This window comes from Saimiri boliviensis, chromosome 12 (assembly GCF_048565385.1).
Source record: "Saimiri boliviensis isolate mSaiBol1 chromosome 12, mSaiBol1.pri, whole genome shotgun sequence".
NCBI lineage: Eukaryota > Metazoa > Chordata > Mammalia > Primates > Cebidae > Saimiri > Saimiri boliviensis.
The window spans coordinates 25,440,212-25,463,582 of record NC_133460.1 but is presented as its reverse complement, the minus strand read 5'-3'; the positions used below and the strand labels follow the sequence as shown (position 1 = coordinate 25,463,582).

General features: G+C 38.8%; 1 protein-coding gene and 1 non-coding gene across 2 annotated transcripts in view; both read left to right on the top strand.

Annotated features, from left to right (window-relative positions):
* LOC101031172 (mitochondrial import inner membrane translocase subunit Tim23) overlaps positions 1-23,371 on the top strand; it is a 30,353-nt gene that overhangs the window by 4,816 nt on the left and 2,166 nt on the right. Inside the window, exons 3-6 of the mRNA XM_039477820.2 lie at positions 5,378-5,471; positions 5,701-5,785; positions 8,322-8,380; positions 11,414-11,524. Of these exons, the coding sequence (XP_039333754.1) occupies positions 5,378-5,471; positions 5,701-5,785; positions 8,322-8,380; positions 11,414-11,524 (349 nt within the window). The remainder of the gene's footprint in view (positions 1-5,377; positions 5,472-5,700; positions 5,786-8,321; positions 8,381-11,413; positions 11,525-23,371) is intronic.
* LOC120367463 (small nucleolar RNA SNORA74) lies at positions 7,603-7,803 on the top strand. Its single transcript, XR_005581846.1, has one exon. It is a non-coding gene; the product is annotated as a small nucleolar RNA SNORA74 (small nucleolar RNA).

Here is a 23,371-nt window from a genome sequence, read left to right as displayed (position 1 = left end):
AAATCCCAGCTGTCTTTTTTTGCAGAAATTGACAAGCTGTTATCCTAAAATTCATAGGGAAATTCAAGGGACGTAGAATGGCCAACAACTTTGAGAAAACAGATTGGAGGACTTGAACTTCCCAATTTCAAAACTTTGTACAGAGCTATGAGACTATCATGATAGTAACATAAGAATGAATCCATAGATTAAATACAGAGTCCAGAAGAAAACCCTTAAAATATATAAAGGCACTTGCTTTTCAGTAAGGATGCTGAGACAGTTAAGTCAGGGGAAACGTTATGACAACTGGAATCCATATACATAAAAATGAAGTTGAGGGCCGGGCGCGGTGGCTCACGCCTGTAATCCCAGCACTTTGGGAGGCCGAGGCGGGTGGATCACGAGGTCAAGAGATCGAGACCATCCTGGTCAACATGGTGAAACCCCATCTCTACTAAAAATACAAAAAATTAGCTGGGCATGGTGGCGTGTGCCTATAATCCCAGCTACTCAGGAGGCTGAGGCAGGAGAATTGCCTGAACCCAGGAGGCAGAGGTTGTGGTGAGCCAAGATCGCGCCATTGCACTCCAGCCTGGGTAACGAGTGAAATTCCTTCTCAAAAAAAAAAAAAAATGAAGTTGAACCCTCACCCTGCACCATATACAAAACGTTATCCTCCAAATGGATTAAAGACCTAAATATAACAGCTAAAGCTGTGAAACTCTTAGAAGAAATCATAAGCACAAGTAATTAGACAGTAATTTCTTGGATATGACACCAAAAGCACAAGTGATTTTTAAAAAGTAAGTTTTATTTAATCAAAATTTTAAAATTTCATGGTTTAGACAGTACCAATAAGAATGGAAAAAGGCCTGATGCAGTGGCTCTTGCCTGTAATCCCAACACTTTGAGAGGCTGGGGCAGGAGGATTACTTGAGCCCAGGAGTTTGAGACCTGTCTGGGCAACAGAAGATCCAATCTCTGCAAAAAATGGAAAAATTAGCTGGGTGTGCTGGTGTGCACCTGTAGTCCCAGCTACTTGGGAGATTGAGGTGGGAGGATCACTTGAGCCCAGCAGGTAGAGTCTTCAGTGAGCCATAATCAGGCCACTTAACTCTAGCCTGGGCAACAAAGACCTTGTCTCAAAAGAAAAAAAAAAATAGGGAAATGACAATCTACAGACTGAGAAAATACTTGCATATTATGTATCTGATAAGGAATTTATATCTAGAGTATTGTTTTAAACTCTTAAAACATTAATAAAAAACAATTACATAATGGACAAAGGATTTGAGTAGACATTTCTTTATGAAAATATACAGATGTCTAATAAAAACATGAAAGCTGGTCAGTAACATTAATTAGAGAAATGCAGATCATAAAACCACAATGAGTACCTCTTAACACCTATGAGGATTACTATAATTAAAAAAGAAAATAAATATTGGTGAGGATATAGAGAAATTTGACCTGAACATCGCTGGTGGAAATGTAAAGTGATACAGCTGCTTTTGGAAACAGTCTGGCAGTTAGTTTCTCAAAGTGTTAAAAATAGAAGTTACCTTCTGACTGGCAATTTCAGTCAAGTATACTGCATACTCAAGAGAATTAAAAAGCTGTGTACACCTAAGTTGTAAATGAATGTTTCTACTAACATTCTTCATAATAACCAAAAAATGGAAACAAATGTTAATCAACTGATGAATGGATAAGAAGTATAGCATAGCCATACAATGGAATATTATTTGGTAATAAAAATGAATTATTAAATATTTTATTAGAAATTATTAAAACATGCTATAATATAAATGAACTTCCTAAATGAAAGAAACCAATCACAAAAGAACACATATTGTGTGGTTCATTTGTACGAAATGTCCAGAATAGGCAAATATATGGGTAAGAAAGTAGATGAGTAGCCTCCAAGGGTTGGAAGTGAATGTGCAGTGGGTATGGGATTTTGTGATGAAAAGGCTTTAAAATTGATTGTAGTCTTCGTTGCACAACTCTGAATATACTAAAAACCACTGAATTGTACACTCTAAATAGGTGAATTATATGATACATGAGATATATACCAGTAACTCTTGTTTTCTCTCTTTTTTTTCTTCTTAAGACGGAGTCTCGCTCTGTCACCAGGCTCGAGAGCAGTGGCGCAATCTTGGCTCACTGCCATCTCAGCCTTCCAGGTTCAAGCGATTCTCCTGCCTCAGCCTCCTTCATAGTTGGGATTACAGGTGCACACCACCACACCCAGCTAATTTTTGTATTTTTAGGAGAGACAGGGTTTCACCATGTTGACCAGGATGGTCTCACTCTCCTGACCTCGTGATCCACCTGCCTGAGCCTCCCAAAGTGCTGGGATTACAGGTGTGAGCCACCCCACCTGGCCTCTCTTTCCTTTTTCTTTTCAAGAGACAAAGTCTGACTCTGTCTCCCAGGCTGGAGTTGCAGTAGCAGCATCATAGCTCACTGTAACCTCAAACGCCTAGGCTTAAGTTGTTCTTCCGCCTGATCCTCCCAGGTAGCTAGAGCTGCAGGTGAACACCACCACTCCCAGCTAATTCTTTTTTTACATTCTTTGTAGAGATATGATCTGGCTTGGTTGCCTAGGCTGATCTGTAACTCCTGGCTTCAAGTGATCCTCCTGCTGTGGCCTCCCAAAGTGCCAGAATTACAGGCATGAGCCACCATGCCTGTTTTTTTAAGAGTTACGGTTGGAGCTTTTTATTTCAAAGTTGAATCACTAACAGCGTCTGACAGTTGCTGCATTTCTTGTGTTAAGTGTTCAAATTGAAGCAAGTTGATGATTAGGACCTTGCCAGTTTAAAACTTCATTATTTTTTTCAGGAAATGTTTTTCAAGTGTTTTATATATATATATATGTATATATATGTATACATATATATATAGCAATTTTTTTAATTTTCAAACCATTACTGCATTTTTTTAAAATAATTTTTTAGATTTTCAAGTGTTATATTTTAACACTGGGAGTTCATTGATTTTTTTTTTTTTAAACTTTAAAAATACCCCTTTGTCAATTTACTAGTTGCATGTATTTTGCTTAAATGTTGAATCTACACTTAGACGTTATTCTCTAGCTCTAGTTACAAATTCAGTATCATTGTGACCCTGCATTGCTAGGTGGGGCTTATTAAGGTTAGACGTAAAAGGTTTCGTATTTGCCCTAAAACTTGTGAATTCAGTCTTCGTCATGAGCATTTATCTTCCATTGGAATTCTACAGGGACTTTAGACTTGGAAAAGTGTTTTATAAACCTCATCTGTTATTAGAAATAATTATGAAAACCTTAAATTTAAAGATACCATAATAGAAATTACAGTTTGTGAAACTTTATACTTTTGAAGGTTGGAGACATCTTAAATAAAGTAGTGACTGTCAACTCACCCTGTAGTGACTTTGGTAACACCTTTTTTTTTCTTGTTTAATAATAAAGACAGGGTCTTACTGTGTTGCCCAGGCTGGTCTTGAACTCCTGGGCTCAAGCAGTCTTCCTGCCTTGGCCTCCCAAAGTGCTAGGATTACAAACATAAGCCATTGTGCCCAGCCAACTTTCATCTGATGCAGTATTGTAGTTTCTCTTATTAGTGCTTTTATATTGTCACTACTCTTAACATCCTCATTGAAATTTTTTAAAAATTTTATCAAGTAATAATTTTTTTTAGCCCAGGTGAACATCTGATACAAAATAAGGAAAATTTAAATCTTTTTAACACCCATAGGGTTAAACACACAAAATTATAAAGTAAATTTTTTTTCTTTTTTTTCATTGCTTCCTATAAACAGACAGAAAAATTTTATGCCATCTCAGCCTTCCCCCCCACCCCCGGCAGGTACATTGATACCCATTCTTGGATTTATCTTCTGTGTTAGCAAACTCTGGTACTTAGGGGATTTTAGTGACGCTGGTGCCCTGGAGTGTCAGCAGTACAAGTTTAACAAGAGCTTTTTAGTGTATCTTCCTTACATACAACATATTAACATATTTTGGTAACAACCTTGTTTGTGTGTGAATTGATAGACATTTGCTTGCAGCCCTTGTTACAGTTGATACTAGCTCAAAAATGAATTGGTGCTGGCATGCACTTGTGCTTGCTTGATAATGTTCATCACAGCCATTTAAAAAAAAAAGATTTTCTGTTCTTAATTAGTGATCTGTTTCTGCATTGAAGGAAATTTTTTTTTTTCTTTTCAGCAGCCATGGCCTGAGAATGAAGGATAATTATTTACCTTACCTTATCAAATCTAGCATTTCTGAAAACTCAATAAGTACAGTTTAAGACTAAGTCATTAATTCCAAACTTGAAGTACCCCAAATTTATAAAACTATATGCAATTACATCATGGCATGGGATCTATTCAGATTTTATTATTGCCCAATAGACCATTCTTATGTGATGAGAGTGGATGTGCTTGTTTACTTTTGTAATTTTTTATGAGGATGTGTGCACATGCCAGAAAGGAAAAACCGATGCAGAACTACAGTTTTCTTACCGGAAATGCATTGACCAATGTTCAGTGTTTACCACAATGATATAGGAGAATGTCAGTGGTCTTTACTGTGTTAAATGTGACACACTGCATGTCTTTGCAAAGGGTATGAACTAGCCATAGAGGCTTATTTTAACTATCTTTACATGGAAATCTTGCCAGAAAAATGAGGGTGGTGGTTTTTGTTCAGTCCAGCTAGGTGATGGAATTTTGTTTGTTTTTTCAAGTGTGTTTTTCATAAAGGTATATTGACTCTTCAAAATTGATCGCTATATTTTGCTCTTGAGTGTCATTTCTCAATCCTAGTATTTTGGGTGACCTTCCAGGTCTATGCCTCATTTTGTGTATGGAATTACTAGAAAGAGGGTCTGTAGCTTTCTAAGATTATCAAAGGAATATATACTCCTTAAACAGATAAGAATTATTAAAGGGGGTCATTTGCCATTGCATAATTGATCCAAACTGTTGTACTTTGTTAATTTTTGCTCACTTTTGTGAACATTTGGTTTTATACATAGAAATGCACAATAAATAGCGGCTACAGAATGAAAGTTATTTTCTTCTTTCAGACTGTTCTGTTTTCTCATAGCTTTCAGTGTACCTTTGTCTAGAGCTGTCCTTTCTAAACACTTTTGCACAAATCTATCAGATTTATGTCATGAAGGAAACAAGTTCTTAATGAGACTCCCTCCTAAGAACTGTGTACTTTGATTTAGGTGTTACTTTTGTAGAAAGATTAATTTTTGTTTAAGTATAGGTTTAGTTTGAGTTAATACAAGGTTTACTTTCTGTGAAAAACTACTTTGAAGTATTAAAAAGACACTTGCAAGATTTGTATCTTGAGGAACACTCAGCCTGGTTTTCATTATTATCCTTTTAGGATACAGATGAGTTTATTTTACCTACTGGAGCTAATAAAACCCGGGGCAGATTTGAGCTGGCCTTCTTTACAATTGGAGGGTGTTGCATGACAGGTGAGTGTTACATACTTTTTTCTCAAGTTTGCTTATTTCAAGTAGCAGAGGGTGTTTAAAATCAAAAGCAATTAGAATGTTGGTTTCACGGTGTTTTTTAAAAAAATTATTATTTACATTTGTCAAATGAAAAAGAATCAGAAGTATAGTTATGCAGTTTTGAGTTTGTTTGTCTGTTTGTTTTTAATATAAAGCTGTCTTATCTGGGTGAATTGTTATGATTTACCAGGGGCTGCATTTGGTGCAATGAACGGTCTTCGGCTAGGATTGAAGGAAACCCAGAACATGGCCTGGTCCAAACCAAGAAATGTACAGTAAGTCTCATGTAACCATCTGATGTAGTGATACTTGAATAGTAAGCTCTGTTTTGTTGGTTTGAGGAGTACAACCTTGAGATTACAAATGGTTAGTATATTTATATGCTTTTGGTCTTTTTGTTTTTTAATCTTAAAAGTAACTAAGGAATCAGATTGCTGACTCTAAGCTTTTAAAAAGAAGTGATTTTTTTGAGTCAGTGTCCCTTACGCAGCTAGTGCTACGTCAGCCTAACTTCTCAGCGACACCTGATACATTCTCTAAGCCTATATGACATGCTTTTCAAATTGTTGAATTGCTGGAATTTGGGATTGTTCAGGAGCATGCAGAGCCATAAGACATGGTAATGAAGACATAAGCAGCACATGAGAGTGATGCCGTCATTTAACTTGAACTTCTTACTGATTTTACTTTACATTTCTGAAATGATGAGCCAGATAAATTTTAAATAAAATTTTTAAAATTAGAGTTAATTCCAAAAGGATAAGACACAGTTTTCTGTTAGGAACTTGAAGTTGCAGAGAAGGGAATGTATAGTTAAAAGGATCAGAAAGGATGTTTTCACCCTACTTAAGAAGTAAACATGGCCAGTTCCTCTTGATACTCCTTAAACAATATGTTTAGTTTTGCCCATTTTCATGCTTCATACAAGTGTAATCATGAGTATGTATTCTTCAGTGGCTCACTGTTTTGTTTTAGGACACTTTAAACTCCATCTTTCATATTGTTCAGCCAGCAGATGGCACCAGATGTGCTAGAATTAGACCATGGGAAACTGGAAGGCCTGTTGTGGTGTTTCTTTGAGAGACGGAGCCTTATTGTGTTGCCCAGGCTGGAGTGCAGTGGCACCATCACAGCTCACTGCAGCCTTGACCTCCTGGGCTCAAGTGATCCTCCCACCTCAGCCTCCTGAATAGCTGGGACTACAGGCACGTGCCACCATGCCCAGTTAATTTTTTAATTTTTTGTAGAGACGGGGGTCTCACAGCTCAGGCTATTCTCAAACTCCTGAGCTCAAGCGATCTTCTTGCCTCAGCCTTCCAAAGTGCTGGCATTACACATGTGAGCCACTGTTAAATTTTTTATATTCCTGTTACTGTGTGGATCTCTGTCCATGCTTTAACAGTCTAGATCAGGCGTCCCCAAACTGCAGCGCCCTGAGGCCATTTATCCGGCCCACCGCTGCACTTCAGGAAGGGGCACCTCTTTCATTGGTGGTGAGTGAGAGGAGCACGGTACGTGGCGGCCCTCCAACGGTCTGAGGGTCAGTGAACTGGCCCCCTGTGTAAAAAGTTCGGGGATGCCTGGTCTAGATCCTTCAATACTTTTATTATTTGTCCCTTGCTTCAATAACTTTTAACTTTTGCATTATGAGTAATTTTTAATATATAAAAGTAGATAAAATAAATAGCATAATGAACACATGAACCGTAACCCATCCTCAATAACCATCAGCCATGGCCAGTTGTGTCCCATCTCCTCCTCTCCTATCTTATTTTGAGACAAAAACCCCAATATCGTATTAAATGCAAATTTGGAAATAGATCACCAAGAAAAGACAACTTACTTCCTTTCTTAAAACAACAGTTATTAAAAGCTTGTTAAAAATGAAAAAATAATGGCTGAATTTAAAATATATTAGTTAAGTATGTAACATAATTAGAAACTATAGTTCTGTTTGTAAACATTACTGATTTTTTAAAACAACCTTTTAGAAGCAATATGTTATTGTTTCTGTAGAACACTAATTACATGAGTTGTTTAATAATTAAACCAAATGAGTTCCTTTACTCTTTGTTACTGTATTCCCATAATTTCCAGCAGTAGTCAGCCATCTGGACAGAACCATTCCTGGAATGGTGTTACACTGCTGGAAGAGGAATGTCTTCTCTTCATCCAGTTGTCTCTGCCACTGTTCTGATAGTGTCTGGCACTGGGGCAAGGGAGAGCTGTGCTTCCTTGAGAGTGTGCTGAGCATTCACCTTGGCTGCTTAGTTCTAGTCTGGGAGCAGACACATGGTGCTTTTCCTATGTATTCGAGTTAGATGGCTGCTGATATCCTTATATTTAATTCTACTGTATATTCTGTACTTTGATATTCTTTGATTGTCATAAATGTTTTAAGCATATGCTCCCCTCCCAAAAATAATCTTTTAGAAGCTATCTCATGATAATTAACAGTGGCATTTTTTACATGGATTCGTTTCTGTAAACCTCTTTATAAGATACATTCTAGGCTGTCATTCAGAGCCTTATATGTATTTAATATGTAGTCATGATACATTCAGTAATAAGAATTTGCCTATTATTGCCCAAAGTCTCCAAAGTTTTAACCTAATTTTCACTTACATAGAGTAAAAATCATCCTTAATGAAATCTGAGCTATTAAGATACATTTTAGAATTTAAAAATTCTAAAATTTAAAAATTTGAGTCTTGAGTCTAGGCTTGTTAAATAGCTATTTTTATTGTTTTTAAAGATTGCTAGAGAAACAATGATTCTAAATACAGATTCTTTCTCTTTCTACCCTGGTAGGATTTTGAATATGGTGACTAGGCAAGGGGCACTTTGGGCTAATACTCTAGGTTCTCTGGGTAAGTAGAGATCTCGTTTGATAATAAATTGTTAACATAAAGAATATGCAAATATAATGAACAATTTGATCAATATTCTGGTCCTAGGATATGAAAGGATTGTGTTTAAATCCATTCCATTGCATAATGTAGATTACTTAGGGAAAGGCCATGAACTAACTTTTGAAATAATCTCAGGTGCTAATATCATTCTGAATACCATTTCTGAATTTTTAAAATCTTTTGAACACTACACGCTCTCCTTTCCAAGCACAACACCCAATAAAATGATGTTTAAACTAAATGAAATCCAGATAATTTAGGTCCAAAGTAAAGAGCTTTGTATGTTAGGCAAGGTTCAAGGTCCTGTAGTGAGATATGATCAATTAATCCAGCCCTCTTGCTATGTTTTCTTAATAGCCTGTTCATTAGTCTATTTACCTGAGTAGATTTCAGGCACCTAATTGCCAGAAGTAGAATAGGTTCTTTGTAGATAATGAAAATGTTTGTAGTTCTAGGCAAAAGGTAATTTAGTAGTGCTTAGTCAGAGCCTAATGCTTTCATATCGTATTGCTATAAATGATTGATGACTTGGAATAGATCTCTTATGGGTTATGCCCTGACATCCAAAATTTTCATATTGAACTTCATTGAAAGTCTGAAAATCTCAGTTTAAATTGTGGCAGATTAAGGAGGGGAAGACAAAGAAAACTCACTGAAAATACAGCAAAAGCGTCTGTTACGGCAGAGTAAGATCCTTGCCTTGTCACAGGATTTAAAAGCAGTACATCTTCACACCATAAAGCCAGCTTCCACATTTTGGATCCTAAGAGATGGCTGCTTTCATATGTTACTGATGCTTGCATTTCTCCCACCCTTCTACAGAGTCACCCTCCTCTGTTCCTTTTAATTGTTTCTATATCTAGAGTAGTCAGCTGTCCTTGCTGCCTAGGACTTACAGAGAAAAGTCCAAGAAACCCCTGACCCAATCCTGGACAAACTAGGACAGCTGGTCACCCTCTGTGTATCCATTGTGGTATGATCAATAACAGTGTTCTGTTCATGATCAGTTTCAGTTAAATGAGTTGAAGGGAAAGATGAGCTTTCATAGAAGTATAAAAATAATCTATTTTTTCTTATGCTAGAAATAGGGGTAGAGGTGTGTGTGTGTGTGTGTGTCTTCAAAGTACAACAATTATGGTAGCATATAAATGAAAATTTTAAATATTCTTCCTGAGACTTCCTAGCAGTACTTTCTAGAAATAGCTATTATTGATGTTTCTGCTGAATCCTTCCAGGCATTTCTCTGTGTAGCCAGTCAGTCATGTATCATGTGCATATGACTCTGCTTTACTAATTAGTGAAAATGACTCTTCTGGTTTTTAATTGACTATACAGTATTCCATTATATGAAAAGTCCCTTTCTGAATCAATTCAGATGGTAAATGCTCTTGATGGGCATTTTATTTGTTGCCAGTTGTTTGCTATTAGAAACTGTTCTAGTGATCATTTCATGTATATCTTTGGATAAATTTATCTAAATATAATTGCCATACTGACTTTTGTGTTAAAAAAAAAAAAAACAGTTCTTTCTCTGCTCTCACACTACAACAGTCAACACAGGATATTTTTGTGACCAGATATGTGGGAAAATTTCCCCACATACCAAGTAATCAGTTTTGCAGTGGACACCAGCTGGGTGTCCTTCCAGTTCAGTTCTGCCTGGAGATAGCATCAGAACAGCAGGTTGAGGACTCTGTCACCCAAAACTGAGCCCAATTTTGGATACTTCCGATGCTGATCGCAACCCCTAGATTATGTTACCTGTGTTTCTGACCAACCAGCTATGTCAGGGTTCCCACAGCCCCCTCTTTGAGTTCAATTAATTTATTATATTGGCTCACAGAACTCAAGGGAACACATACTTAACATTTACCAATTTATTATAAACAATTTTTTTTTTTTCCTTAAGACAGGGTTTTGCTCTGTCACCCAGGCTAAAGTACAGTGGAACTCACTGCAACCTAGATTTCCTGGGCTTAAGCAGTCCTCCCACCTCAGTCTTTCAAGGAGCTTGGTACTACAGTCAACATGCACCACCATCCCAGCTAATTTTTTTAAAAAATTTTTAGAGAAGGGATATCCCTGTTTTGTTGCCCAGGCTGGTCTCAGACTCCTGGGCTCATGTGATTCTCTCACCTCAGCCTCCCAAAGTGCTGGGATTATGGAAACTTTGTGTGCTACCATACCAGGCTGGATATTTGTAAAGGATACAAATAAACAGCCCAGTCAAGGAATACATAGATTGAGGCCTGGTTGGGCCCTAAGTACAGGAACTTTCATTTCGCTGGAGTTGGAGTGCACTGGCCTTCTGGCATGTGGATGAGTTCTTTCTCACTTTCCTGCAAGCTCCACGAGGTCAGCTGTCCAAAAAGTCCTCCAATCCCATCTTCTTGGGCCTCTTCTGGAGAATTGATTGGATAGGTATGACTGAAGCATGAACAGCCTTATAGAACTGTGATTGGACAAAAAGGGCATGCTCTACTACTAATAGATGGGGCGCAGAAACCCAGCGAGGCCTGTCTGCCCAGATTCTCCTTGGCCTTTCTGTGCAGCATTTCTTCTTCCTGGGTACGGGGTAGAATCTCTTCTGAAATGGGGGTCTTATGGCCTACAATGAGACAAGGTAGGTCATAGAATTTCTTTATGGTCAGTTCCAAGAAGACAGGTGGAGAAAGATTAGAGTCCTGCTATGAGAAGAAAAGGGAGCAGGTGAAAGGAGGACAGGAGAAGGTCAGAGAGAGAAATTCTGTTTTCTGAGGCCTGAAGTGGCCCAACAATATAACAGAAGACTTTCACCTTTGTCTCTAGGAAGCTATTCCAAAGCTGCTTCCAGAACCAAGGACAAATACCTTAACAAGTGATTGTTTTAGTCACTTAGAAGGGCTATGGGAGTTTTGAGCCAGGATCCCTGGATGAAAACCAATATATGTATATCATAATACCATACTTAATCACTTTTTTTGTCACTGAGCACTTCCGTTTCCTGTTTAGCTTTGCTCTATAGTGCATTTGGTGTCATTATTGAGAAAACACGAGGTGCAGAAGATGACCTAAACACAGTAGCAGCCGGAACTATGACAGGCATGTTGTATAAATGTACAGGTGAGTACTATGGAGAGCCATCGCTTACTACACTTGAAGTGCGCTTTTTTTAATTCATGGTTTTCAAGGAAACTACAGTGTTGCAATGTAGTCTAGTGTTCTCATCTTATGGTTATTTTGGTTTGTTTTGTTTTTTTAACTGTGGTTAAATAGCCATCTAAACCATTTTTTAAGTATACACTACATTAGTATTAATTATATTCCACCATTGTATAACCAATCTCTGGAACTTTTTCATCTTGGAAAACCGATACTCTGTACCTATTCAGCCTCCTCCCATTTTGCCCCTCCCCTGAGCTCCTGATAATGTTATACTTTCTGTCTCTGAATTGGCTATTTTAGTCACCTCATATAAGTAGAATCATACAATATTTGTCCTTTTGTAATTGGCTTATTTTACATAGCATAATATTCTCAAGGTTCATTCATGTTGTTGCATGTGCCAGAATTCCCTTCCTTTTCAAGGTTAAATAATATTCATTCTGTGTATGTATACCATGTTTTGTATGTGCATTCTTCTACCAAGGGATGTTTAGGTTGCCTCTACCTTTTGTCTATTGTGAATAATGCTGCTATGAATATGGATGTACAAATACCTCTTCAAGATCCATATACATATATATATACATATACATATATATATGCAGAAGTGGGATACTTGAATCATATGGTTTGTGGTGGCTTTTTGACATTAGGAAGATAAGATTCTTTTCTGTATTTTTTTATTAATTTTTTAATATCTTGGATAGACTGGGCAATAGAATATTCAAAATTATTGGTTCTGTTTTAAACAATAATATGACCTTTGGCATCAGCATATTAAACTATCACAAGACACCCATAAGGTCAAAGCCCAGAAATGACTGCCCCTTAAGTAAATTTAGAGCCTCTTATTTCTATGATCATCTTACTCTACTGAGAGATCAACATGTTGCTCTCCAGGGTCAGATAATTTTCTTCTGTGGTAAATTTTTACTAGTTTAGAGGCATACATTCAAGTAATACCTAATTTAGTTTTTTTTATTAGGTTGATATACCTTTGGCTACTTAATTTTTATTTTATCAGAATAATCCACATACATTATTTTTTTAGGTTGAGGTTTTTAATTTTTTTTTTAACATCTAAAATATTTTAATGATGTGCAACAGTCTGTTAAATACACTTCATCCTAATTCCCTGTTCCCAGTGGCAGCTATTTTAACTTTTTTTAGTTTTTTTTTTTAAAGACAGGGTCTCACTCTGTCATCCAGGCTGTAGTGCAGTGGTACAATCAAGGTTCACTATAGTTTTGACCTCCTGGGCTCAGGCGATTCTCCCATCTCAGCCTCCTGAGTAGTACAGGCACATGCCTCCACACCCAGCTAATTTTTGTGGGGTTTTTTTGTTTGTTTGTTTTTTGTTTTTTGTTTTTTTTCTCAGAGATAGGGTCTCACTATATTGCCCAGGCTTGTCTTGAACTCCTGGGCTCAAGTAGTCCTGCCTCAGCCTCCCAAAGTGCTGGGATTACAGGTGTGAGCTACCATGCTCAGGCTACTTTAATTCATTATTCTTTATTTTCATGTTTCTAAATAACAGTGTTATCTTGATTTTTCTTGACTTTTCAATCTTACATATTGTCTGTTGACTTCGTAAGAGGAAAGCTGTGTTAACTCCCGTAAGAATTGTACAAAATATTCTTAAAGTAGAAAGAAGGTCACATCCTTTATATAGGTTACCTCATTTACCATTCTCTGAAGGTAGTAGTCTGGTACTCCCTTGTTTCATAAATTAAGAAACTAAAATTCAGACAAGTTAAATTACCTTCACATGCTTACAGAGCTCTGTCCTGGTCTAGTGCATCAAACTCTAGTCTGAGTCCAAAGCCCATTGTCTTTGTCACCAAACCAAATTGCCTCCAGGACAATCAGGAAAATTTCTAGAAAAGGGAAAAAGGTAGTAAATAACTGTTAAACCAGACCTTAAGGATGGACTGAATTTTCAGATGTATCTGTTTGATCATAAGATACATATAAGGAAGGTGTGGGAGAAAAGTCTGGAAAGATAGTTTGGGCTAATGGCATGGAAAGCTAAGTAAGAAGCTTAAAATTAGACTGAAAGGCAGATTGTCATCAAAGGTTTTTGGACAATACTACAATTGTCTTTGAGGAAGATTAAGCTAGAAATAGTGAGTAGATAAGATAAATGGGAGGTAGAAGCCTAAAGTCAAAATGGTCAAGGAGAAGTATTATTACAGAAGTTGAAGAGACGGTGATGGAAAGGTAGAAATGAAAGATGACTGGGTCACTAGAATACTGTTTACTGCTTGGCGGTTTCTTCTTTCTCTGTTTTGTTATATTGTGGAAGCAATATATGGCAATAAAATTCACAATATATGTGACTTTGAATAGCGTAACAGCTAGCTATCCTGGGCTCCCTCCCCACTGTCCCATTTATCCCTTACTTGTCTCTTCCAGGTAAGACTAAACTCACTAAAATGTTTCCGTTGTTTTTTTTAGAGTTGGGGTCTTGCTCTGTCACCCAGGCTAGCAGTGGTGCCATCATGGCTCACTAGAGCCTTGAACTCCTGGGCTCAAGGGATCCTCCCACCTCAACCTCCCCAGTGGTTCAGACTATAGGCACATGCCACCATACCTAGCTAATTTTTTTCATTGTTTCTTTTTTTTGTTTAGCAATGGGGTCTTGCTTATTGCCCAGGCTGGCGTCAAGCAGTCCTCCCATCTCAGCCTTCTAAGTTGCTGGATTACAGGTGTGAGCCACTGTGCCCAGCTTTCGGAATTGTTTTTGACTCCTAATGGTACTGTGTCCTTTTAGGACAGTTTTTTGCCACTGATTCTCAGTTGTTTGGGTGATTGCTTTTCTGTGGGTGGGAGGAATTGTCCTAGATTTCTTTGAGAATCTTATGAAAGTTTTAGAGAGTTTATAAACCCTGCATTAACAACTTAGTATATGTAGACTCTCTTTAGGAGAGTTGTGAAACTTAACTCTTTAGAAGTTCTATAAACACTTTGATGCTTATGATTAAACGAAAGTGCTGATATTTAGAAGGTAACAATCAAAATCCAGTTAAGCTAGATTCTTCAAAGTGGTTCTGCCTTCTTGGTGATTTGCTCCCTTGCCACTTTGATGACTCCAGATTCTACTACTCTTCCATTGTCTTTTAACTCCCACTTCACAGCCGCCTTCTTGCCATTACCATTTCCTAGAACAGTACTTCCAGACACCTACTTCACATGCTGCATCATTGTCCATCTTTGTTCAGATACCACCTTTTATTTGAGGCCTTCTCTTAAACACTGTAGTACATACAGTTTTGCACATACATCTTAGTTGTAGGATAAATTGCTTAAAAAACATTACTTGAGTAAATAATCTTCATGCTTAAAATGTAAATGACTAATGCCAAGTGGCCCTTCCAGTACTTGCTAACCTTTGCCAGTATTGTTCGTCTATCATCACTTTTTTTAAGCTAGTAGGTGAACAGTTTTAATGTTTTACTTTGCTTTGTCCTGGTTGTTAATGAGATTGAACACCTTTTATTGTTTAGTGGTTAGTGGTATACCCTTTCTCTCTTTTTTATCATATTGTTGATTTAACTGATTTGTTGGAACAGTTTATATATTATGGCAGTTAGTGCTTTGTCTGTTACATATTTTACATGAATTTTTACTTCCTGGAAAAATGTTGATGCCAGTAATAGAAACGTAGAAGGCATCAAGAGATTCTTTTTGGTATGTGACGCCTAATTCTCAAGGCCTGGTATTCAGTTTAGACATTGTTAAATAGAACCTCTTAACAGTAATCTTAATGAACAATTACCTAATTTGAAGAACTGGATTTGTGTGTGTGTGTGTGTGTGTGTATATATATATATATTTATTTATTTATTTTATTTATTTATTTTTTTTTTACCTTAAATGACTTTGCTTTTAAGCCGACTTTCTTATGGAAGGAAGACGTAAGATTAATAGTTCGAGGTGTTTTGGAGAGGAAAGGATTGCCTATATGTTTTGGTTTCTGATGACTTATTTCTGAAAATAAGTGATAAGGCTACCCTAAAATTCCTAAGCTTATTGTTGACAGCAAAACTACAGCTGTTTCTGTTCGAGTAGAATACTGATTATTAAATAGATACTCATTTGTCACAGGGAATCTATTGGCATTTCACATTTTTGGAGAAAATTTATGTAATTCATTAAAGAAGTATTAGACCTGAATTCAAATCACATGAATCATCAGAGTTCTACCTTTAAATTAGCCTTTTTGGACTGGGCATGGTGGATCACCTGAGGTCAGAAGTTTGAGACCAGCCTGGTCAACATGGGGAAACCCCATCTCTACTAAAAATAAGAACATTATATGGGTGTGGTGGCAGGTGCCTGTAATCCCAGCTACTTGGGAGGCTGAGGCAAGAGAATCGTTTGAACCCGGGAGGTGGAGGTTGCAGTGAGCTGACATCGCACCACGGCACTCCAACCAGAGTGACAGAGTGAGACATTGTCTCAAAAAAATAAAACAGGCTGGATGCAGTGACTAATGCCTGTAATCCCAGCACTTACGGGAGGCTGAGGCAGGAGGATCACTTGAGGTTCAGGAGTTCAAGACCACCCTAGCCAGTGTGGTGAAACCCCATTTCAACTCAAAATATAAAAATTAGCTGGATGTGGTGGCACACGCCTGTAATCCCAGCTACTCAAGAGGCTGAGGCAGGAGAATCACTTGAACCTGGAGGCAGAGGTTGCGGTTAGCAGAGGTTGTACCTCTGCACTCCAGCCTGGACAATAGAGTGAGTCTTTGTCTCAAAATAAAATAGGATAAGAATTAATTAGCCTTTTTGATCTGATAGCTGCCAATTTTTTTCTCATGATCTTTCTATTAAAGTAGCTCTGTACCTACTATGTTAAAGCTCCTTTTTATTTTTTTTCTTTTCTATTGAGACAGAGTCTCTGACTAGAGTACAGTGGTGTGATCATGGTTACCGTCACCTCTGCCTCCTGGGTTCAAGTGATGCTCCCGTCTCAACCTGCCAAGATGCTAGGACTACAGGCACATGCCACCATGCCTGGCTAATTTTTTTGTATTTTTCTTAGAGACAGGGTTTCGCAATGATGTCCAGGCTGGTCTCTAATTCCTGAGCTCAAGCAATCCGCCACGCTGGCCTCCCAGATGTTGGGATTACAGGTGTGAACCACCACACCCAGCCCCCTGTTTTTTTAAATTTCTATATTTAAGAGTACATTGGGGGTTGAAAATAGTTTAGGTCAGCAGGGATTAGCCATTCCCTAAATGTAAACTTCTTCACTGGTGCTATACTTAGAGTTCCTAAGATCCTTTCCAAATCCATGAATCTGGAAGTTGAAGTTATATTTGTAATTCACACCACAAAAAATTTCTGTCTGTGCCCTGTCTTCTTGGGTTTATTTTAAACCAGAAATTAAGACATTGATTTTCCTTGTTAGAGTGATTTCAGTATTTTGAGTTATTAAGACAGAAAATGTGAGCCCATGTTGGAATTCTGGGTCAGCAGGTTATTTACCTCTGTTCCACAACTGCAATGGAAATTTAAGTCTACTTGTTGTGTGACATAGAATTAATGAGTATTCTTTTTTGCTTTTACTCTTCTGAGCCCAAGAGCTTTCTTTTCATAATTTATGTTGGAGGTGTTCTGGACTATGTTATTACTGCAGAAAGTTAGACTCCCATTTCTTTTGATATCAAATATTCAGCCTTTTCCTCTCTGTCTTACGAATACATATAATATGCCTTAAATCAGGCGTCCCCGAACTTTTTACACAGGGGGCCAGTTCACTGTTCCTCAGACCATTGGAGGGCGGCCACATACTGTGCTCCTCTCACTGACCACCAATGAAAGAGGTGCCCCTTCCTGAAGTGCGGCGGGGGGCTGGATAAATGGCCTCAGGGGGCTTCATGCGGCCCATGGGCCGTAGTTTGGGGACGCCTGCCTTAGATGCTAACTCATTACATTCTTACATTCAGGGCTGTCCTTAAGGAAATACCATAGTGGCTTCCCTTGTGTAAGAAAACTGAGTGGAGGGGACTAAGCTGGAGCTTCAATGTCTATGTGTTGGGCTAGAAGCACCTCCCATTCATTTCCAGCCCTTTGCCACTCTGCATAATTCGTGTCCTTCATTTATTCTGAAGAAGATGGATCCCAGATTTTTATGTGCAATCTCCTGTTTTTAAAATATTTGATCTTTTTCAACATAATTTGGCCCAGCAAAGTCTTGCTGGCTTGAGTGCTACCCTTATGCTTGCTGCCAGTTGAAGTTTAACATTTGTCTAACCCTAAAGCCTTTCAATGTGAAATTATTTTCTGGTTCTTAACAAGGTTTTTGTATTCCAAAGGAAAATTTTCAAGGGCATATAAAGTATTTACCATCTCAGAGTTCTGTTTAAGTGAGCACATAGGCATGCATGTTGGAGAAAGTGTTGAGCTCTTATGGGTAAAATTTGAAATGCAACCTATTTTCAATAGAAAAAAGCCTCTTACTCTCACATTATCTCAGAAAAACTTAGATCTTACAATCCTTTTGAGACTTAAGACGCTCAGGTCTGTGGAGTAAAAAAGCTACCTGATATTTGTGATGTATGAATTACCGAAAAACAAAATTACTCAGCTAATCAGGTGGCTCATGCATAATAAACCAACGTAACAAAAGAAAGCTGCCTTTTGGAGGCAAGAATATAGAACATATGTAGTTTATTAAGCTATTCAAAAAAGAAATGTTATAAAAAATTTGGAAAATATTTGTCACTAGCTGCATGACCTATTGAAAAAGATCCTCTTAATACCGTGCTCATCTATAAAATGGGGGTGTGATTCTCACTTTACAGGGTTGTGATACATTTTAAATGAAACAAGTTTCATTAAGTGCTTATTGCTGAAGATATAATTCAGTGAATGTTGCTTTTCTTAGAGCAGAATTTGGTATTTGATCTTCACCTAAGCCATTTTGATTCAGTTCCTAAAGCAAGTTGAATGGTACCCACGTTCATAACAGCGTATTATTCACAACAGCCATACAGCCTGGGTGTGGTGGCTCATGTCTGTAATCCCAGCACTCGGGGGGCCAGTGTGGGTAGGTTGTTTGAGTCCAGGAGTGCAAGAGCAGTATGGTGAAACCCTGTCTATACAAAAAAATTAGCCAGGCTTGGTGGTAGGCACCTGTAGTCCTAACTACTGGGAAGGCTGAGATGAGAGAATCACCTGAGCCCAAGAGGTCAAGGCTGCAGTGAGCCTTGATATTGCCACTGCACTCTTTCCTGGTGACAGTGAGGCCCTGTATTAAAAAAATAATAATAAAATTCTAAGAGGCCAAGGCAGACAGATGGGCAGATTGCTAGAGCCCAGGAGTTGGAGACTAGCCTGGACAGCGTGTCTACTGAAAATTTAAAAAATTAGCTAAGCATGGTTATACACGCTACTCCAGAGGCTAAGGTGGGAGGATCACTTGAGCTTGGAGAGATCAAGGCTGCAGTGAGCTGTGATCACGCCACTGCACTCCAGCCTGGCTGACAGGAATGAGACTCTCTCAAAAAAAAAAAAGAAAAAGAAAGAAAAATGTGGTACATGCATAAAATACATAAAATAGAATATTATTTTGCCTTAAGAAAGATGGGAATTCTGACAGATGTTAAGGCATGGTTGAACACTGAGGGCATTATGCTAAATAGGCCATCTACAAAAAAACACTGTGTGATTCTACTAATGTGAGGTACTTAGAATAGTCATATTTATACAGATAAAAAGTTGGAAGATGGCTGGGATGGGGTGTAGTTACTGTTAAATGGGCAAAGAGTTTCAGTTTTGCAAGATCAAGAGTCCTCTGAAGATAGATATTGGTACACGGAGCATGGTGGCTCACACCTGTAATTTCAACATTTTGGGAGGCTGAGGCGGGAGGATTGCCTGAGTCCAGGAGTTCAAGACCAGCCTAGGTAACATAGGAAGACCTCATCTCTACAAAAAATTAAAAAATCAGCTCAGCATGGTGGCACATGCTTGTAGTCCTAGCTACTTGGGAGGCTGTTGTGGGAGGATCACTTGAGTTCAGAAGGTTGAGGCTGCAGTGAGCCTTGATCACACCACTGCACTCCAGCCTGGGTGACAGAACGAAACCCTGTCTCAAGAGAAAAAAGAAAAGTAGATGTTGGTGATAGTAGCACAGCAGTCTGAATGTACTTAATGCCACTGAAATGCACACTTTAAAAAATAGTCAAGGTGGTAAATTTTATGTTAAATATATTGTACCAGAATTCTTAAAAGAATAAATTTTTAAAAAAATTTTGACAGCTAAGCAGTCCCCAACAATGGTATTTAGTAGTCATGTTAGTATGTAGGTAAGGCTGTTCCTCTAGAGCAGGAGCCACCAACTCTTGCTGGCTAGCTGCCTGTTTATTTGCTGTCTAAAGGCTAAGAATGTGTTTTAACATTTTGTTGTGTTTTTTTTTGAGACAGAGTTTCTCTCTGTCATCCAGGATGGAGTGCAGTGGCGCTATCTCAGCTCACTGCAACCTCTGCCTCCCAGCTTCATATGATTCTCCTGCCTCAGCCTACTGAGATCACGCCGGCTAATTTTTGTATTTTTAGTAGAGACGGGATTTCACCATGTTGGTCAGGCTGGTCTCGAATTCCTGACGTCACTCGCCTTGGTCTCTCAAAGTGCTGGGATTACAGGCATGAGCCACCACGCCCAGCCATGTTTTATATTTTTTAGTTACATTTTAAATGGTTATGTAAGTAACTACATAATAATAGCCTTTGACCCTCAAAGCCTAAAATATTTTCTTTCTGGCCCTTTTTTAGAAAGATATATGCTAATCTGTACTCTAAAGTTACTGTCATTTGAATGCATTAGTTCTGCCACTAACCAGCCCTGTATCCCACAAACAAGGCACTTAACGATTCTGGGCCTCATTTTCTCATGTATAGAAGAGGTGGTGCTTGCCTATCACTCTGGAAGAACTATATAAGGATCCAAAATATAGGAGGTGAAACTGAAACACAAGTCATATTTGCTTTACTTTATAGAGATTGACCATTGGCCTTATTTGGTTACTCTGTTCAAAGCAAGTACCTTTGTTTATCAACTTCCTGTGCTTAGTTGGGTACAGAAACCCTTAAGTAGAGGCCCTTAAACTTGTAAACAAATCAACCAGTGGGAAACTTTGGGATTAATGGAAGCAAAATTAGAACATGGCTGGTATGTGGTAAAAGGCCACCCTTGAATAAAGATTAGTTATAAGTACAAACTGATGTTTAGTGTCTTGTTGCTGGATATGATTTTTTTCTCTCTAGCTTTTAAGAAGTAACTTCATTGATTTGAACTAAATTTTTGTTTCATTTGGCAAGAAAATAGAAAATAGTAGGGGGTAGTAAATTATTTAATATATTACTGGTATCCCAAATATGTTTTTTTTGTTTTTTGTTTTTTGTTTTGAGACAAAGTTGCTGTATTGCCCAGGCTAGAGTGCGTTGGTGCCATTCGTGCTCACCACAACCCCACCTCCCAGATTCAAGCAATTCTGCTTCAGCCTCCCCACGTAGCTGGGATTATAGGTGCTCACTACCACACCTGGCTAATTTTTGTATATTTAATACAGACGGGGTTTTACCATGTTGGGCAGGCTGGTCTTGAACTCCTGACCTCAAGTGATCCACCTGCCTAGACCTCCCAAAGTACTGGGATTGCAGGCGTGAGCCACCATGCCAGGCCTTTTAATTTTATTTTTATTTTTCGAGACTAGGCCTGGCTCTGTTGCCCAGGCTGAAGTGCAGTGGCAGGATCTTGGCTCACTGCAACCTCTGCCTCCTGGGCTCAAGCATGCTGTCCTCTCACCTCAGCCTCCTAAATATCTGGGACTACAGATGTGTGCCACCATGCCTAGCTAATTCTTTTTATTTTTTGTAGAGATGGGGTTTCACCATGTTGCCCAGGCTGGTCTTGAACTCCTGCGCTTACACAGTCTGCCCACCTTGGTCTCCCACAGTGCTGGGATTACAAGTGTGAGACACCAGCCCCCAAATATCTTAAAGCCTTATAGAGATCCCATTGTCACTATGTTACCCAAGTGCCTATGCCAAAGAGGATTCCCAGGGAAGCTTGTTATTTAATAGCTGAGAACTAATGTGAGAATCCTTCCACAAGGGCCAAATAGATACCATGTTCTTAGAACACACAAAGTAAAGAACTAGCTAGAAGTGGTTTTGCAGCTCTTTCCAAAGCCACGTCCTGACTTCACAGTCCTGTGGATCCGTTATTGACTATAGGTCTGGGGGAGTTAATCTGAAGTTGAATATGTGGTCATAGGAAATAGTGTCTGCAAAATTGCTGTTTTCATTTACCTGCCCTACATCATTTTTCTGTTGACAAACAGTGGTGAGGGCATCTTGGCTGTTGCTTGGTTTTATATTCAGAATGGAGTTTTGAGTACTGCATTTTGGCTACCTGCTTGGAAGAATCCTTATTTCACTGGGAATTAGGTCTAATAACTGAGCCATAGCAGTGCTGTTGTAGACACCTTTAGCATTTATTCTCCTGTGCCTCATTGTTTATTTTTTCCACATTAGGAATTTGGTCTAATTATAGTTCATTTTCAGCTCTGCAGCTTTTTGTTAACTTACTAGGCAGAGACATGAGGTTGATCCTTAATACAACTGAGCTGATTATTTTAACTTGAGTGTGCATTGCTTTCCAATCATTATTTTTCAACCACATTGAATACAGTTGGAAGTTTAAACTGCTATGCCTACGGTCTGAATGTGGCAGGTTCATAGAGATGATGTGAACTTCAAGGAGATACCTCGTATTATACTTTTAGAGGGGTTTTTCTGGGTTTTAAAAAAATGTTTTTGGTCCCTCTACACGTTTGGCAGCTGTTTATAGATAATGTCTGCAGTTTCTGTTTGAGAGAGATAATTATGACATTTAGCATTGGAGTGTAAGCAGGTCAGCTATCAGAAGTCTTCAGACTGGAGAGATTCCTGGAGGGGGAGTGGCCCTTTAATCCATCAGCAGAAGCCATCTGGTAGGACACTCGTTGTGGAAATGGTTAGTTCTGAAGTGTTCTAATTCAGCAACATCACTGAATATCACAGAATTGACAGGCACGGAGCTAGAGGGCCATTAGATACCCCCACGTGTCTGTTCTACCTTTGTCTCCCTAACATATGACTTGGAACAAATACATTGTAGGTACAGACATGGCTACCTGCAGTTTATGATCCCTACTCATGGAGCTGCATGAGGACATCACTTTTTTTTTTTTTTTTTTTTTTTTGAGACGGAGTTTCACTCTTGTTACCTAGGCTGGAGTGCAATGGCGCGATCTCGGCTCACCGCAACCTCCGCCTCCTGGGCTCAGGCAATTCTCCTGCCTCAGCCTCCTGAGTAGCTGGGATTACAGGCACGTGCCACCATGCCCAGCTAATTTTTTGTATTTTTTTAGTAGAGACGGGGTTTCACCATGTTGACCAGGATGGTCTCGATCTCTCGACCTCGTGATCCACCCGCCTCGGCCTCCCAAAGTGCTGGGATTACAGGCTTGAGCCACCGTGCCCGGCAGGAAGCTTTCTTAAAAAATGTGATGTCGCCGGGCGCGGTGGCTCAAGCCTGTAATCCCAGCACTTTGGGAGGCCGAGGCGGGTGGATCACGAGGTCGAGAGATCGAGACCATCCTGGTCAACATGGTGAAACCCCGTCTCTACTAAAAAAATACAAAAAATTAGCTGGGCATGGTGGCGTGTGCCTGTAATCCCAGCTACTCAGGAGGTTGAGGCAGGAGAATTGCCTGAACCCAGGAGGCGGAGGTTGCGGTGAGCCGAGATC